Raw genomic sequence first — 14,782 nt, forward strand, 5'->3', positions numbered from 1 at the left:
AGTGGGAGGAGGGGGATAGAGAGAGGGGAGGAGAGAGAGAGTGGTGGTCTCTCAGGGAGAGACACGGTAAGTACCAAGGTCCTGAGGGATAGGAAGGTAGATATACCTCAGTGTCTGCTATAAAACTACCAGCACATGGACCTGCAGAGACAAAGTAACAATAACAGCCACTTGTGCTGCGAAAACAGATCTCCTGAAGAGTAGATCACCAGTGAAAGACAATAGTTAGGAACAGAACAGCAGCAGACCAACAGCAGACCTACAGAGGGTCAGGAGGGTGTTGAAGTCTATTCAGATGCTGACGAGGACCCAGATAAGCTGAACAGAGACAGACGTTCCCATTTGAAAAAACTCCACAATGACAGTAAGTGGACGTTTCTTTAAAATTCAGCTGCTGTTGTCCTTATGCAAATTATATGAAATGTGGCGTGTGTCATATTTTTTCATTTCCACTATACCAACTGCAGAGAAATCCCATCGCAAAATAGTCATAAAGACACAAAGACAACTATGTGATTTTATTTATACAGCCAATGTCTTCCTCGCCCCACTACATCGACAGGAGGATGATATGACATTGCACTATAGTCATATAAATACAGAATCAGTGTTTTTACAAGTAGATTCATGATTTGTGTATTGTCTGACATTTTTACTGCGTCGTTAGGAGCTAGTAATACAAGCCTTTCACTGCACCCACTATAGCATCTGCTGAACGCTTTACGCAACCAATAAACTTTGATTTGCTTTTGATTTGATTTAGCCTGCTGTCAGATGTTGCGTTGGATTTAGTTTGTTTTGGGGGTCACATTCTATGGACAACGGCATTATGTTTATGGGTCTGTAAATACAGTAACATCACTCTGACACTGCTATCTGCATAGTGAAGTAACATTGTAATATAGACATGTCTTCATATGGGGGTGTTCAGTTGGGGCTGTCAGTGGTTGCCACGGCCACAGGTCCAGAAAGGAGCACATAGTAGAGAGGCTTTTCAGCTTCCAGTGTTTATATCTTTACTGGTTTTACTCGTCTTAAAATCAGTTAATAGCGATAGTCTTCTGACAGCTCATAATACTGTCATAGAGGCCAGTATTTCAATTACAGCTAGCTCTTATCGACAGGGGGATTCGTTGACCAATAAGGGATTAATTCATAATCACCTCAGGATACAAGGACACAGTGAATGTCAGGTGGGTGAGCCTGGGGCAACTGTCTTCCACCTGCTGCAGCAACAAGTTACCCAATTGGTGTCAATTGGGAAACGTCATTTGACATTGTGATCAGTGCTAGCCGGGGGTCAATTTCATTTCAATTAAGAGTGAATTCAATCAATCAATTGAAAAGTCCTCATTGAAGATAATTTGGTCAACGTTCAATTCATTCTCTGAATTGACATGAAAATGATCCCATTCCTGATTATGATCCAAAGGAGTTAATATTTTCAGTGCTTTCAGATCAAATTGGGTTGAGGAAAATAATGACCTTTGACCCAAAAATCAAAATGTATTTGTCACATGCGCCAAATACAACCTTACCGTGAAATGCTTACTTACAAGCCCTTAACCAAAAGTGCAATTCAAGAAATAGAGTTTGTCATTTATTTTAGAAATGTCTTCTCCAGCGTGCCCAGCAGCAGCATATTCAGACTGGTTGGACCCTGTTGGCGTATTCTTGGCTTCATATCAAATGTTTGGCGTTGTTGTGTGACAAGACACAGATAGTTCAGATAGTCCATTAAAATAAAAGTCCACCTACTCAAAGCCAACTCGCCGATAGATTAACTGAGCGTTTCATCAGATGGAAGATTTTGCAGGTGAAACTTAAAACATGTAACTGCTGTTTTTTTACATTTGTCCTAGGACCGTATTATTGTCTTTATTTCTCTCTGTAATGTAGCAGGTGCAAACTCCTGACCTTTGCGAATGCTTAGTAAATCAAGTCTATTGTCAGTTACGTCCATAAGTATGTTACTCCCAACTCAAGTGATTACAGTAGTTAGAGCTGTGGGCCGTAAACGAAAGGTTGCTAGTTCAAATCCCCGATCCGACAGGTGGAAAATCTGTCGAAACAATTGCACCAGGGTCACCGTCAATAACGGCTGATGCCTGGCCGTAATCCCACTCTCTCAGGGTGAGTGGGATATGCAAAAAACACATTTCCATTTCACACTGTACACTTGTAAGCACCCCATATTTGACATTTTGATGCTCTATTATGCAACAAATATATGTGCAAGGTCGAACATATAAATATATCATGGTGTTATTATAGCTTCATCCACTGTGTTACGCAAACAGTCTCTACATCCCTGAGTCATTTGCTGGGGTGTTACTATAGGCGGGATGGGATCCTATTTTAACGAGATCAGCAGCTGTACAGTTGAAGACAGAAGTTTACATACACTTCGGTTGTAGTCATTAAAACTTGTTTTTCAACCACTCCACAAATTTCTTGTTAACAAACTATAGTTTTGGCAAGTCGGTTAGGACATCTACTTTGTGCATGACACAAGTAATTTTTCCAACAATTGTTTACAGACAGATTATTTCACTTATAATTCACTGTATCACAATTCCAGTGGGTCAGACGTTTACATACACTAAGTTGACTGTACCTTTAAACAGCTTGTAAAATTCCAGAAAAGCATGTCATCGCTTTAGAAGCTTCTGATAGGCTAATTGACATTATTTGAGTTAATTGGAGGTGTACCTGTGGATGTATTTCAAGGCCTACCTTCAAACTCAGTGCCATTTTGCTTGACATCATGGGAAAATCAAAAGAAATCAGCCAAGACCTCTGAAAAACAATTGTAGACCTCCACAAGTTTGGTTCTCCTTTGGGAGCAATTTTCAAACGCCTGAAGGTACCACGTTCATCTGTACAAACAAACGTGCGCAAGTATAAATTGGACCATTGGACCACACAGCCATCATACCGCTCAGGAAGGAGACATGTTCTGTCTCCTAGAGATTAATGTACTTTGGTGGGAAAAGCGCAAATCAATCCCAGAACAACAGCAAAAGACCTTGTGAAGATGCTGGAGAAAACAGGTACAAAAGTAGCTATATCCACAGTAAAACAAGTCCTATATCGACATAACCTGAAAGGCCGCTCAGCAAGGAAGAAGCCACTGCTCCAAACCGCCATAAAAAAGCCAGACTACGTTTTGCAACTGCACATGGGGACAAAGATTGTACTTTTTGGAGAAATGTCCTCTGGTCTGATGAAACAAAACTAGAACTGTTTGGCCATAATGACCATCGTTATGTTTGGAGGAAAAAAGGGGAGGCTTGCAAGCCGAAGAACACCATCCCAACCGTGAAGCAAGGGGGTGGCAGCGTCATGTTGTGAGGGTGCTTTGCTGCAGGAGGGACTGGTGCACTTCACAAAATAGATGGCATCATGAGGCAGGGAAATTATGTTAAGCTTGGTCGCAAATGGGTCTTCCAAATGGACAATGACCCAAAGCATACTTCCAAAATTGTAGCAAAATGGCTTAAGGAAAACAAAGTCAAGGTATTTGTGTGGCCATCACAAAGCGCTGACCTCAATCCCATAGAAAACTTGTGGGCAGAACTGAAAAAGCATGTGCGAGCAAGGAAGCCTGCAAACCTGACTCAGTTACATCAGCTCTGTCAGGAGGAATGGGCCAAAATTCACCCAACTTATTGTGGGAAGGCTACCCGAAACGTTTGACCCAAGTTAAACAATTTAAAGGCAATGCTACCAAATACTAATTGAGTGTATGTTACATTTCTGACCCACTGGGAATGTGATGAAAGAAATAAAAGCTGAAATAAATCATTCTCTCTGCTATTATTCTGACATTTCACGTCAGGAATTGTGAAAAACTGAGTTTAAATGTATTTGGCTAAGGTGTATGTAAACTTCCGACTTCAACTGTATATAGGGGGTCATACTGATGATATGATAGACACAGGGGACTGAGGGGACAGTAGGTATGTACATACAGCATGTTCTGGTTGCTCCAATGTAATATCCATCCGATCTCTCATCTCATAATTTTCTCACATTTTATGGTAATCCCCGAGGTCGCTGGACATCCTGTAACAGTACATTTTATGGTAATCCCCGAGGTCGCTGGACATCCTGTAACAGTACATTTTATGGTAATCCCCGAGGTCGCTGGACATTCTGTAACAGTACATTTTATGGTAATCCCCGAGGTCGCTGGACATCCTGTAACAGTACATTTTATGGTAATCCCCGAGGTCGCTGGACATCCTGTAACAGTACATTTTATGGTAATCCCCGAGGTCGCTGGACATCCTGTAACAGTACATTTTATGGTAATCCCCGAGGTCGCTGGACATCCTGTAACAGTACATTTTATGGTAATCCCCGAGGTCGCTGGACATCCTGTAACAGTACATTTTATGGTAATCCCCGAGGTCAATGGACATCCTGTAACAGTACATCTTATAGTGACACTAAACCATATCTGCCCAAGCATACATGTATCAGCAAGTTGATCAATCAATCATTCAATTGATAAATCAAAATGTATTTATATTGCATTTGTCATAAAGTGCTTAGTATTTATTCCCACTGCTCGTTGACCATTTTCAGTGTTGGTTGGTTATTCACCATGCAGCGCGGTAGCCTACAAGCCTAGTCAATTCCTGCTAGTGTAACAAGACATTGGCAATGAAACATCAACTCCTTAGAAAAATGTTCTCCCTATTTGACCATGTTTCCTTGTTTTCTCTGTCAGGCTGCAGCTCAGGAACTGGACGAGTTATGTTTCCTCTCAGCCCAGTCCATGTCCACTCTGGAGACCTCCGACCACTTCCAGATGGTCAAGCTGCTGGGAGAGGGATCCTACGGCAAGGTCATGCTGGCCGTCCACAAGAAGAGAGGTCAGTAAAGCACCAGAGGTCACTGTGGTGGTCCCTGACCATGGTCCTGGAGAGTTACGGGGTGGGCAGGCGTTATAAATGATGCCTTCCTGTATTATACTTATGCTAAAACATTTATTCTGTTCTACTGAGCCACTTACTTTATGTTAGTATTCTTATCTTTTATAATTTCTCATTGTTGTTGCATTGTCGAGAATGAACCTGGCAGTAAGCATTTAGCTAGACGGTATGTACCATGTGTATCCCGTACATACGGCTAATAAAACTTGAAACTTGTTAGTGTCCACTACACACCTATAAAGGCTTGTTATAAAGGTAAAACATTGTCAAAGATTCCGGCCACCCAAGTCATAGACTGTTCTCTCTGCTACCGCACGGCAAGTGGTACCGGAGCGCCAAGTCTAGGTCCATGAGGCTTCTAAACTGCTTCTACCCCCAAGCCGTAAGACTCCTGAACATCTAATCAAATGGCTACCCAGACTATTTGCATTGCCCCCCCCCCCTTTCCCCTCTCCACACCACTGCTACTCTCTGTTGTCATCTATGCATAGTCACTTTAATAACTCTACCTACATGTACATACTACCTCAACTAACCGGTGCCCCTGCACATTGACTCTGTACCTGTCACGAGCGGAATGAACAGTTTAAGGAGTGAGTCAAACGCAGGAGACTGAGGTCCGTTGGAACAATCTTAATTTAATAAATCCACAGGTAAGTTTCACATACGGCTGGGAGCATAACAGTCAGAAAAATGGACAAAAAGAAGCTCCGTTCAAAAGGCAGACGGGGCGCAGCCCGGCAACCCTAATGCCTAGATAATAAAAGTAACACCACACGTAACAACGAACAATCCCGCACAAAATCCTAGCTAAACACAGACAGACTAAATAACCCCCCCACTAATGACAAAACACAAAACAGGTGCAAACAAAAACCAGACATAACTAATAGACACTGAAACACAGATCGGTGGCAGCTAGTAGGCCGGCGACGACGACCGCCGAGCGCCGCTCGACCGAGGAGAGGCGCCCCCTTCTGTGGATGTTGTGACAGTACCCCTCCCCTGACGCGCGGGTCCCGCAGCGCGCCGACACCGGCCTCGAGGACGACCCGGAGGGCGAGGCGCTGGGCGATCCGGGCGGAGGTTGTGGAAATTCCGCAACATGGCTGGATCCAGAATGTCCCTTGCCGGGACCCAGCACCTCTCCTCCGGACCGTACCCCTCCCAGTCCACGAGGTACTGCAGGCCCCCCACCCGACGTCGGGAGTCCAAGATGGCCCGGACTGTGTACGCCGGGGCCCCTCCGATGTCCAGGGGGGGCCGGGGGGCCTCCCGCACCTCAGCGTCCTGCAGCGGACCAGCTACCACCGGCCTGAGGAGAGACACATGAAACGAGGGGTTAATACGGTAATATGTAGGAAGTTGTAACCTATAACACACCTCGTTTATTCTCCTCAGGACTTTGAATGGCCCCACAAATCGCGGACCCAGCTTCCGGCAGGGCAGGCGGAGGGGCAGGTTCCGGGTTGAGAGCCAGACTCTATCCCCCGGGTTAAACACGGGGGCTTCACTGCGGTGGCGGTCAGCGCTCTCTTTGTGTCGTTCTCCAGCCTTCTTTATACACTCCTGGACCGCCTGCCAGGTCTCCCTAGAGCGCTGGACCCATTCCTCCACCGCAGGAGCCTCTGTCTGGCTCTGTTGCCATGGCACCAGGACCGGCTGATACCCCAACACGACCTGGAAGGGTGACAGGTTAGTAGAGGAGTGGCGCTGAGAATTCTGGGCCATCTCGGCCCAGGGTACGAACCGCGCCCACTCCCCTGGCCGGTCCTGGCAATATGACCGCAGGAACCTGCCTACATCCTGGTTAATGCGCTCTACCTGCCCATTACTCTCAGGGTGGAAACCCGAGGTCAGGCTGACCGAGACCCCCAGCCTCTCCATAAACGACCTCCACACCCTGGACGTGAACTGGGGACCCCGATCAGATACGATATCCTCGGGCACCCCGTAGTGCCGGAAGACGTGGGTGAATAGGGCCTCCGCGGTCTGTAGGGCCGTAGGAAGACCGGGCAATGGAATCAGACGGCAGGACTTCGAGAACCGATCCACAACAACCAGGATCGTAGTATTTCCCTGAGATGGCGGGAGATCCGTAAGGAAATCCACCTAGAGGTGAGACCAAGGTCGTTGTGGAACGGGGAGGGGCTGTAATTTCCCTCGAGGCAGGTGCCTAGGAGCCTTACACTGGGCGCACACCGAACAGGAAGAGACATAGTGTGTTACATCCTCTACCAAGGTGGGCCACCAGTACTTCCCCCTCAGGCCTCGCACTGTCCGTTCCACCCCAGGGTGACCCGAGGAGGGTAGAGTATGGGCCCATCGGATCAAACGATCGCGAACACCCAGCGGAACGAACTTCCGACCCGCGGGACATTGAGGTGGAGTGGATTCGAGCCGACCCGCCCGCTCGATGTCCGCATCCACCTCCCACACCACCGGCGCCACCAGACAGGACGCAGGGAGTATGGGAGTGGGATCGATGGTCCGCTCCTCGGTGTCGTAGAGATGTGACAGTGCGTCGGCCTTCCGGTTCCGAGAACCCGGGATGTACGAAAGGGTGAACTGAAACCTCATAAAGAACATGGCCCACCTGGCTTGACGAGGATTAAGTCTCCTCGCTGCCCGGATGTACTCCAGGTTACGGTGGTCGGTCCAGATGAGAAAAGGATGACGTGCCCCCTCAAGCCAATGTCTCCACACTGTCAAAGCCTTGACCACGGCTAACAACTCCCTGTCCCCCACATCATAGTTGCGCTCCGCCGGGCTCAACTTCTTAGAAAAGAAAGCGCAGGGGCGGAGCTTCGGAGGAGCGCCCGAACGCTGCGAAAGCACAGCTCCCACCCCAGCCTCGGACGCGTCCAACTCCACTATGAATGGCAAAGAGGGATCCGGATGCGCCAGCACCGGAGCGTTGGTAAACAGAACCTTCAGACGACGGAAGGCTCTGTCCGCCTCTGCCGACCACCGCAATTGCACCGGACCCCCCTTCATCAGTGAGGTAATGGGAGCTGCCACTTGGCCAAAACCCCGGATAAACCTCCGGTAATAATTGGCGAACCCCAAGAACCGCTGCACCTCCTTCACAGTGGTAGGGGTCGGCCAATTACGCATAGCCGTAACGCGGTCATCTTCCATCACCACCCCTGTGGTGGAAATGCGATATCCCAGAAAAGAAACGGCTTGTTGGAAGAACTCACATTTCTCAGCCTTGACGTATAGGTCATGCTCCAGCAGCCGCCCAAGCACTTTACGCACCAGAGCCACATGCGCGGCGCGAGTGGCGGAGTAGATCAAGATGTCATCAATGTACACCACCACCCCCTGCCCGAGCATGTCCCTGAGAACCTCGTCCACAAAGGATTGGAAGACAGCGGGAGCATTCTTTAACCCATATGGCATGACGAGGTACTCATAATGGCCCGATGTGGTACTAAATGCGGTCTTCCACTCGTCTCCATCTCGGATACGCACCAAGTTATAAGCGCTCCTGAGATCTAATTTGGTGAAAAAGCGCGCCCGTGAAATGACTCCACGGCCGTAGCAATGAGAGGTAGTGGGTAACTGAACCCCACTGTGATAGAATTTAGACCTCTATAGTCAATGCACGGGCGCAGGCCTCCCCCTTCTTCTTCACAAAAAAGAAACTCGAGGAGACGGGTGATTTAGATGGCCGAATGTATCCCTGTCTCAAGGATTCAGTGACGTATGTCTCCATTGCCACTGTCTCCTCCTGCGACAGAGGATACACGTGACTTTTAGGAAGGGCCGCGCCAGCCTGGAGGTTTATCACACAATCCCCTTGTCGATGGGGTGGTAATTGAGTCGCCTTCATTTTACTGAAGGCGATAGCCAAATCGGCATATTCAGAGGGAATGTGTACAGTGGAGACTTGGTCTGGACTCTCCACCGTGGTTGCACCGATGGAAACTCCTATACACCTACCTGAGCACTCCCTCGACCACCCCTTAAGAGCCCTCTGCCCCCACGAAATCAGAGGATTGTGAGAGGCTAGCCAGGGAAGTCCCAGCACCACCGGAAACGCCGGGGAATCAATAAGGAACAGGCTGATACGTTCCTCATGACCCCCCCTGCGTTACCATGACCAGTGGCACTGTTTCCTCCCTCACTTGGCCAGACCCTAGTGGTCGACTATCTAACGCGTGCACGGGGAAGGGTTTGTCCAGTTTAACCAGGGGGATCCCTAACTTATCAGCAACACTTCGGTCCATGAAACTCCCAGCTGCGCCTGAATCGACTAGTGCCTTATACTGGGAGTGAGGGGAAAAACCAGGGAAGAAAACAGAGACATACATGTGGTCGACAGGGGGGTCTGGGTGAGACTGGTGCGGACTCACCTGGGGGGTCGATGGAGTGCTCTGCCTGCCCTCTGAGTTCCTGGGAGAACCTCTCCAGCACCGGTCCGCAGTGTGTCCTCTACGGCCACAGTGGGTGCAGGAGAGGCCCCCCCCCCCCTCCGGTCCTCCTAGCAGCGGTCCCTCCAAGCTCCATGGGCGTTGGAGCAGGAGGGATGGGAGGTGGAATGAATAGGCCCCGATCGGAACGTCCCCGGGCAGTTAGCAGGTTGTCCAGCCTGATGGACAAATCAATCAACTGGTCCAGAGTGATGGTATGGTCCCGGCAAGCCAGTTCCCGGCGGACGTCCTCACGTAGACTACACCTGTAGTGGTCAATCAGGGCCCGCTCATTCCACCCCGATCCGGCGGCTAGAGTCCGAAACTCCAGCGCAAAGTCCTGAGCGCTCCTCGTCTCCTGCCTCAGATGAAATAATCGCTCGCCCGCCGCCTTGCCCTCCGGGGGATGATCGAATACCGCCCGGAAGCGGCGAGCGAACTCTGGGTAGTTGTCCTTTGCTGAGTCTGGGCCCTCCCAGACGGCGTTGGCCCATTCCAGGGCTCTACCCGTGAGGCACGAGACGAGGACGCTCACCCTCTCTTCATCGGAGGGAGAGGGCCGGACGGTCGCCAGGTACAGGTCCAACTGGAGCAAAAACCCCTTGCACCCAGCGGCCGTCCCATCGAACTCCCTGGGAGCCATTATCCGTATCCCGCTTGTACTGGGTTCGGTTGGATTCGGTAGGGGCGCAGGGCGATGAATTGGTCCTGGTGGGGGTGATGGAGCGACTCGCTCCCAGCTCTCCAGTCGGGTCAGCACCTGGTCCATGGCCGTGCCCAGTCGCTGGAGGAGACTGGCATGTTGGCTGACTTGTTCCTCCATTGACAATGTTCCTGTCCCTGCTGACTCCATAAGTGGTGCGGGATTCTGTCACGAGCGGAATGAACAGTTTAAGGAGTGAGTCAAACGCAGGAGACTGAGGTCCGTTGGAACAATCTTAATTTAATAAATCCACGGGTAAATTTCACATACGGCTGGGAGCATAACAGTCAGAAAAATGGACAAAAAGAAGCTCCGTTCAAAAGGCAGACGGGGCGCAGCCCGGCAACCCTAATGCCTAGATAATAAAAGTAACACCACACGTAACAACGAACAATCCCGCACAAAATCCTAGCTAAACACAGACAGACTAAATAACCCCTCCACTAATGACAAAACACAAAACAGGTGCAAACAAAAACCAGACATAACTAATAGACACTGAAACACAGATCGTGGCAGCTAGTAGGCCGGCGACGACGACCGCCGAGCGCCGCTCGACCGAGGAGAGGCGCCCCCTTCTGTGGATGTTGTGACAGTACCGGCACCTCCCTGTATATATTGTTATTTTTTACTGCTGCTCTTCGGCGCATGTGACAAATGAAATGTGATTTCTGGTTCTAGTGAAATATGGCTCTGAAGGGGCCTGGGGTTACAGTTCAGAGGATAAAACATGTGAACAGTGAGCGGTTATTTGTCCAACGTGAGGGTAGAGGTGTCTTTAAATAGTGTCAACTTAACCGTTAGCATGAGTGTTGCTGCTATGAAGTGCTTTACTACATTCTTGGGGATAGAGTTGCTGTGGGGTTTCCTCAGGGTTGGATGGGTTACTTTCTAAATGTTATACGTAACAGTTACTAGTTACCTGTCCAAAATTGTAATCAGTAACTTTTGGATTACCCAAACTCAGTAATCTGATTACTTTCCCCTAAAGAGGCATCAAAAGAAGACAAAAACTATCCATAAAACGTATTTGGTGTCATCATAGAGGTCTCTGACTTGTGGTCACACTCATTGGGTGGAACAAACTTAAACGTACACCTTTTTTCAATGTTGAATTGAATGTCATTGACAAAACAGAAAGGTGTCATAATGTATTTTTTCGCAAGCATCCTTTCTGAATTGAAAAGTAATCCAAGAAGTAATCATCTAGTTTTTCAAAATATCTACAATCTGATTACAATATTTTTGCAGGCAATGTAAATTCTTAGTTTTTTTTATCAGTTCTCCGCAACCCTGAAACCCCGGAAGTTCAAGGCCGACTGCATTGCTGCAGGCATTGTTAGCAAAAAATGGGATCCCCATGATAGTGAATGGAAAATTGTCAATCTTCGTGGTGAATCTTTGCGTAAATAAAAAACTTTGTCACGTGATCGATGGCTTTGTCCATTCATAAACAGTCATTGGGTTTCCTCTATCTAAACCCCAGGGAATAGGGAAGTAATTTAGACATCCCCGGGGCTATATGAAATCTGCCAGGATGTTTTTATGTTATCAATGTGGTCACAGTGATGACAACATGATTTACTCTATAATTGATCTATTGATGTTTTGGTGCAACATTTGATTTGAATGTCTAAATAATTTCTGGGGCCTCTCCTCCTCTCCATCAGGCACTCCCATGGCTCTGAAGTTCTTCCCCCGCCAGTCCACATCCCTCTTCTCTTTCCTGCGTGAATACAACCTCTCCCTCTCTTATTGCACTCATCCCTCTCTCACCCGGGCCCTGGGTATCTTCTTCTCCACCCCCTGCTACTACGTCTTCGCCCAGCAGGCTGGTCTCTATGGAGACCTCTACAGTGTCATCGTGTCAGAGGTCAGTTAGAGTCATACATCTGTTTACAGTCTCTGAGTCAGTCATACATCTGTTTACAGTCTCTGAGTCAGTTATACATCTGTTTAGTCTCTGAGTCAGTCATACATCTGTTTACAGTCTCTGAGTCAGTCATACATCTGTTTACAGTCTCTGAGTCAGTCATACATCTGTTTACAGTCTCTGAGTCAGTCATACATCTGTTTACAGTCTCTGAGTCAGTCATACATCTGTTTACAGTCTCTGAGACAGTCATACATCTGTTTACAGTCTCTGAGTCAGTCATACATCTGTTTACAGTCTCTGAGTCAGTCATACATCTGTTTACAGTCTCTGAGACAGTCATACATCTGTTTACAGTCTCTGAGTCAGTCATACATGAGAGGTGTTTCATTTCAATGTCAAAGCACTAAAGCTAAGTGCACAACACAGACCCAGTATTGCAATTCCGCCGAGGTCTGACCTCTGTCTGCCACCACCTCTACTGTTCCATATTGCCCTGGTCCCAGTTGCCCTCTTCCTCTGTCAGTGAGTACATGATAAAGACTTCAATGGAGTCTCTCCAGTAGCCTCCACCTCATCCCCTCTAGTGACTCTTTGTTTGTGTCGGTCTATGCCAGTAACCTACAGTGGATGATAAGCTTGCATCATCTTCAAGACCCTGGTGCTTGCCTACAGAGCAGCAAGGGGAACTGCACCGCCTTACCTTCAGGCTATGTTCAAACCCTACATCCCAACCTGAGCACTCCATTCTGCCACCTCTGGTCTCTTGGGCCTCCCACCCCTACAGGAGGGCAGGTCCTGCTCAGCCCAGTCAAAGCTCTTCTGTGTCCTGGCATCCCAATGGTGGAACAACTTTTCCCCTATAGTCATGCCCATTTTTCGAAAACGTCTGAAACCCTACCTCTTTGAAGAGTATCTTAAATAACTTTTCACCCTAGCACTGACTTTGCTGGTAAGTGCTTTGTTGAGGGAAAATGTCCTTGATACGATTGTGATGTGTTGTTGTCTCACCTAGATACTGTACCTTCAGATGAATGCACTAATTGTAAGTCGCGCTGGAGAAGAGCGTCTGCTAAATGTCCAACTTGTAAATGTGAAAGATGACAAGGTGTTTGCTGTCCCCGATCCTTTTAGCATCTATGGGTGGGACAAGGATGGAGCAGTGGTTCCCAAACATTTTTGCATCGTGACCCACATAAAGCTTTTTGTGTGACCTATGAAACAATGATATACAGTATAATGTTGTTTCTCTTTCTCCCTCTATCTCTCTCTCTGTCTCCAGGTGGGTGTAGATGAAGAGTGTGTCCAGAGAGTGATGTCTCAGCTGAGTGGTGCCGTCTCATACCTCCACTCCATGGGCTTCGTCCACCGAGACATCAAACCAGAGAACATCTTCCTGTGTGACCGCGCCTGTCGCTGGGTCAAACTGGGTGACTTTGGCCTGGCCCGCCCCACTGGCTGTACCGTCCGCGCCGTCTGGTACGACTCGCCCTTCTGCACGCCTGAGGTGGAGCAGGCCAAAGAGTCTGAGAAAGTGAGAGAGCAGAGAGAGGAGGATGGAGAGGAGGAGGAGAACATTTGGATCACAGTGGAGACCACTATAGACAGCTGGTCCCTGGGCGTGCTGGTCTACTGCCTGCTGACGGGATGCTTTCCCTGGGAAGAGACCACCCACAGCGACCCCGCCTACCGGAGGTACAAGGAGTGGTACGACCGCGAGGCGGAGAGGGAGGAAAGGAGCGAGGGACTGAGAGGGGAGGAAGAAGTAATTTGGTGCGAAGGTGAAAGGGAAAAGGACAATATCCTGAGCCTGGAGAAGAATCAGAAGTCGAACCCTGTGGCCCCACAGTTTGAAGGCTTCAGCCCACTGGTGATGTCTCTCTTCAGGGAGCTGCTTAACCCACAGCCCAGGCTTCGAGGAGGCCCTGACGAGATCCTCAGCTACCTGGGTGGGCCCTGGTTGATGGAAACGGAGAGAGAGGAGAAGAGGAAAGCAGAGGAGGTAGAGAAGGAGGCCAGGAAAATAAGAGAGGCAGGAACGGTGGAGGAAGGGAGGGAGAGGGAGGGAAGAGGGGAGAGATAAAGTGTTACATACTAGACAGGTTCGAGAATTTTTAAGATGTACTGTACATTTTCAAAGAGAATATTTGTTTTATAGAGGTTGATATTCAGAATATTTTGCTGAACATTTCTTACTCTGTATTGATGGAATTGAGACTACTGTATTTTGATATTGCTGTATGTTTTACCTTGTAATAGTTCTCTACAGTGTAATGCAACTGAATATTGTGTGTGTGTGTGTGAGCGTGCATGTGCCATACCTGCCTGTGTATGTGCATGCTTGAACATGATCGTGAGTGTGCATGTGTGCTTAGGGGCAGGTAGCCTCTTAAGAGAAAACATGAATTAGTTCTCCTTCAACACACAGGCTGTATTATAATGATCACTCTATCACACTTTATATTGTAAAAATATCTGAATAAAACAGTTTATATTTATATACATGTCTTGCTTCTCTATGTATGTCTAATACACTTTTTCTTGTATTATTTTGAAATAATTGTAATTATTAATTTTAATTATTTTCCAATATGCTTACCTAGGGATTTTGTCAAAAATCAGCAAAACTAGGTTATCCACAAGTGTACCTGGCTCCACGAGGGCACTAAAGGGGGCTTAGTCCCCTCAGTTCAAACTTTAGCCAAATCAGTTTCATTTTAAGTCACTATATAAAAATAGCAAAAAAGTTACAATGACTGAGTGACAGTTTGGCGCCAAAAAAAATATGTGTAAAATATGTGTCAGCACAATAGACAGAATGCGCCGCAGTGTGTATGGGGCTATG

The 14,782-nt window shown here is 47.9% G+C and overlaps 1 protein-coding gene across 1 annotated transcript; it reads left to right on the forward strand.

The window, feature by feature from the left end:
• On the forward strand, positions 1-14,435 carry LOC106591073 (serine/threonine-protein kinase SBK2). The gene is made up of 4 exons (XM_045699971.1): positions 1-364; positions 4,739-4,883; positions 11,735-11,937; positions 13,220-14,435. The coding sequence occupies exons 1-4, from the start codon at positions 359-361 to the stop codon at positions 14,018-14,020; spliced, it is 1,155 nt and encodes a 384-aa protein (XP_045555927.1). The 5' UTR covers positions 1-358; the 3' UTR covers positions 14,021-14,435.
• Positions 14,436-14,782: the final 347 nt, after the last annotated feature.

The sequence above is a fragment of the Salmo salar genome, chromosome ssa02, assembly GCF_905237065.1.
Source record: "Salmo salar chromosome ssa02, Ssal_v3.1, whole genome shotgun sequence".
Lineage (NCBI taxonomy): Eukaryota > Metazoa > Chordata > Actinopteri > Salmoniformes > Salmonidae > Salmo > Salmo salar.

What these genes read in the sequence shown, in the direction of transcription:
- LOC106591073 (XM_045699971.1), top strand. An exon ending in GGCCGTCCACAAGAAGAGAG is followed by an intron (nt 4,884 to 11,734) that starts GTCAGTAAAGCA and finishes CCTCTCCATCAG; the next exon opens with GCACTCCCATGGCTCTGAAG. An exon ending in ACAGTGTCATCGTGTCAGAG is followed by an intron (nt 11,938 to 13,219) that starts GTCAGTTAGAGT and finishes CTCTGTCTCCAG; the next exon opens with GTGGGTGTAGATGAAGAGTG.